The 2,729-nt window shown below is 39.1% G+C and overlaps 1 protein-coding gene across 1 annotated transcript; it reads right to left on the bottom strand.

Moving 5' to 3' along the window:
- Positions 1-203: 203 nt before the first annotated feature.
- Positions 204-1,736, bottom strand: LOC134006318 (C3a anaphylatoxin chemotactic receptor-like). The gene is made up of 2 exons (XM_062445404.1): positions 1,727-1,736; positions 204-1,273 (listed from the first exon to the last, which is right to left on the bottom strand). The coding sequence occupies exons 1-2, from the start codon at positions 1,734-1,736 to the stop codon at positions 204-206; spliced, it is 1,080 nt and encodes a 359-aa protein (XP_062301388.1).
- Between the last annotated feature and the right edge of the window lie 993 nt (positions 1,737-2,729).

Genomic DNA, 2,729 nt, shown 5'->3' with positions numbered 1-2,729 from the left:
CATGCTAAAGTCACAGTATACCTGCAGAGGTGTTTTCAGGCTGTGATGTAATCAAATTAAATGCTTTATGAAGGTGGAAGGTTAAACAAAAGTAACAGGATAGTGAGAGTGACATCTTATTAGTCATGAGTATCCACTTAAACAACTGTGAGTACCATCTGAATCAGTTTCAGGTACAAGTTTCCACTTGTGCTCTACTTTTCTTATTCAGTGCTCAGTGTGTCTCTCTCATCAGTGGCGTCGACTCTGCATTCTTTGAAGGTTAAGGAAGTGACTTTGCCCTTCCTCTCCATAGGTACAGCAGAGTCAGACTTCCGGGAAATCCGTGATAACTTTGATGACAAGGAGCGAGATGACATAAATGACAAGTGGTCCTCTGCCAGGGCGCTCTCAAAGACATGGCATATAGACTGTTTAAGCCTCTTTTGGAATTCATCACATATGAAAACATAGAGAATGGGGTTCAGGCAGCTGTTCAGAAAAGCCAGACTCACAGCCAGAGGACCTCCAGTCTTGATAATGGATTGGAGTTTTCGGTTTCCATAAAATTTTAATTCTAAAAATTGAAAAACATGAAAGGGCAACCAGCACAAGAAGAATGCCAGAATGACAGTGATTATGATTCGGCGAGATCTCCGTTTCCTTGTACTTTGCAGGCGCTTTGCCCGAACACCTATGGCCACATAAGAGGCCATTATTACCAGGAATGGGATGAGGAAGGCCATAACAAAACGAAAAGTAACAAGAATCCACTTCTGTGTATTGTCCCCAAAATAAACACAGTAAGTATTGTTGTTATGTTCTAAAAGTTTGCGAAAAGTGGCATAAGGGGTGCTGCAGACCATAGCCGTCAACCAGATAGCAACAGTTATGAGCTGAGCTTTGCAAACAGTGCGCTTGTTTTGTGCCCATACCACTACACAGGTGGACAGGCAACGATCCAGACTTATGGCCATCAGAAGAAAGACACTGGCAAACATATTGACTGCACTCACGAAGGTGTTGAGCTTGCACATGAGAAGTCCAAATTGCCAGCGGTGACCTTGAGACAGAGCAATGGTTGAAAAAATCAGGAAGGCCGTAAAAAGGAAGTCAGCCAGGGCCAAGTTGAGAAACCAAACTGAGTTGACTGTTCTCTTCATCCTGAAGCCTGTCACGTAGATGACCAGACCATTGCCCACTGTCCCAACCATCATGATCACACAGTAGATGACCAGGCAGGCTAGTTGCACTCCTCTTAAAGTCTCAGATGGTTTAGATACAGTTTTGTTATCTAATGAATAAAGAAGAAATGCCTTATTAATGTCAACCTCGACCAATTCTGCAACATGTAGTGAGAAAACAAGAGAATTTAATCACTTTTTAAACCAGATTATTGAGATTTTAATTAAATGTATCCATTTTGTAGTTTTTAATACTATATTTCAAATGCAAAATGTGCAATTTTGTGTAATTTAAGTTATATGCCCTGCAAATCAATTAAACTTAAGTTTAATACTGTTTTCCCTCATAAAAACACCTGCTCTATTTAACACTGTCCTCCACTGTACAGTACTAGATTAGACTGGAAGTCACACAATACTTAATATTCAATTGCAAGTTGACTTTCTCACTCATTTCACTCAATTTCAATAATCAGAAAATACTATGTATGAAAATGCCTAACTGAAAATACGGTTTATGCATACCTTTTAAAATCAGTTCAAATATCAGTTAAATATCTTACCAGTCCCCATTTTTCTGTTGCAGCAAGAGTGTGTCTGTCCGTACTGAACTGATCTATATCTGCCTTTACTCAGTCTCTATCACTGATTACTCCTCCTTCTCAGTGCATGCAACTACCAATGAAACAGCACTGCTGTTGCAAGATGTTGAAGTACTGCATAGGGAGTGAAAAATATAACAGGATAACCTCAGTAATGGATTCCAACAAGACTGCAAACTTTGACTTAATTAATAAAGTTGAATGAACTGCACTCTTATAGAGTCTGTAAAAGCTGTTCTGGTTAATTTGTCTTCTATTCTACCAAATTGTATTCACTCTCTATTTTTGCAATTCAACAAAGTAGACATTCTTGCAAGGCCGTAGCCAGGATTTTTCAAATACCGAGGACAAAAATAAAACCACAATTTATATGACTGTTTGATGTAATCCATGATGTATATATAACGCTTTCTTGCTGTACATTTCTCAGTCATGGTCACTCTTGTGGTCCAGTTCTTTCTTATCACTTCCAATTTTGCAACTTAAATCAATCCCTATTTCAGTATTCTACAACTTCCATGGTTGTATATTTAACAATTATAACTGCAATATATTCTTTTCTTTATTTGTTCTTAAAATGTGGAATGGAGCACGGCCTGCTGGGAAAGGGAGAAAAGGGCTCATCCAATGAATGAACAGTTTTCAAAATCGGGTCAAGTCCAATTCACAAATGTAGACAACATATTTCTGGCGATTTCAAGGACTCACTCCACCGCTGGCTATAGCCGGATACTTTAGTTTTGACATGGCAGCGGAATCTTCAAGTACGTGTCACACGACGGTCCGTTGATGCAAGGATAATTGTCTCGTCGGCTATTTTCACTTCACAATTAAACAAAACGTCAAGAAAAAAATAGCGAGGACATGACCTCGGTGTCCTCAATGGTAGCTACGGCCATGGTCACAGCAGCTACACATTAAAGTAAAACTAACAAATCTCTACTGCAGATTACAACCAATATGA

This window comes from Scomber scombrus, chromosome 23 (genome assembly GCF_963691925.1).
Source record: "Scomber scombrus chromosome 23, fScoSco1.1, whole genome shotgun sequence".
In the NCBI taxonomy this organism is placed as follows: Eukaryota; Metazoa; Chordata; class Actinopteri; order Scombriformes; family Scombridae; genus Scomber; species Scomber scombrus.
Note: the sequence above shows the minus strand (reverse complement) of the source record. Positions and strands in the feature narration are given on the sequence as shown.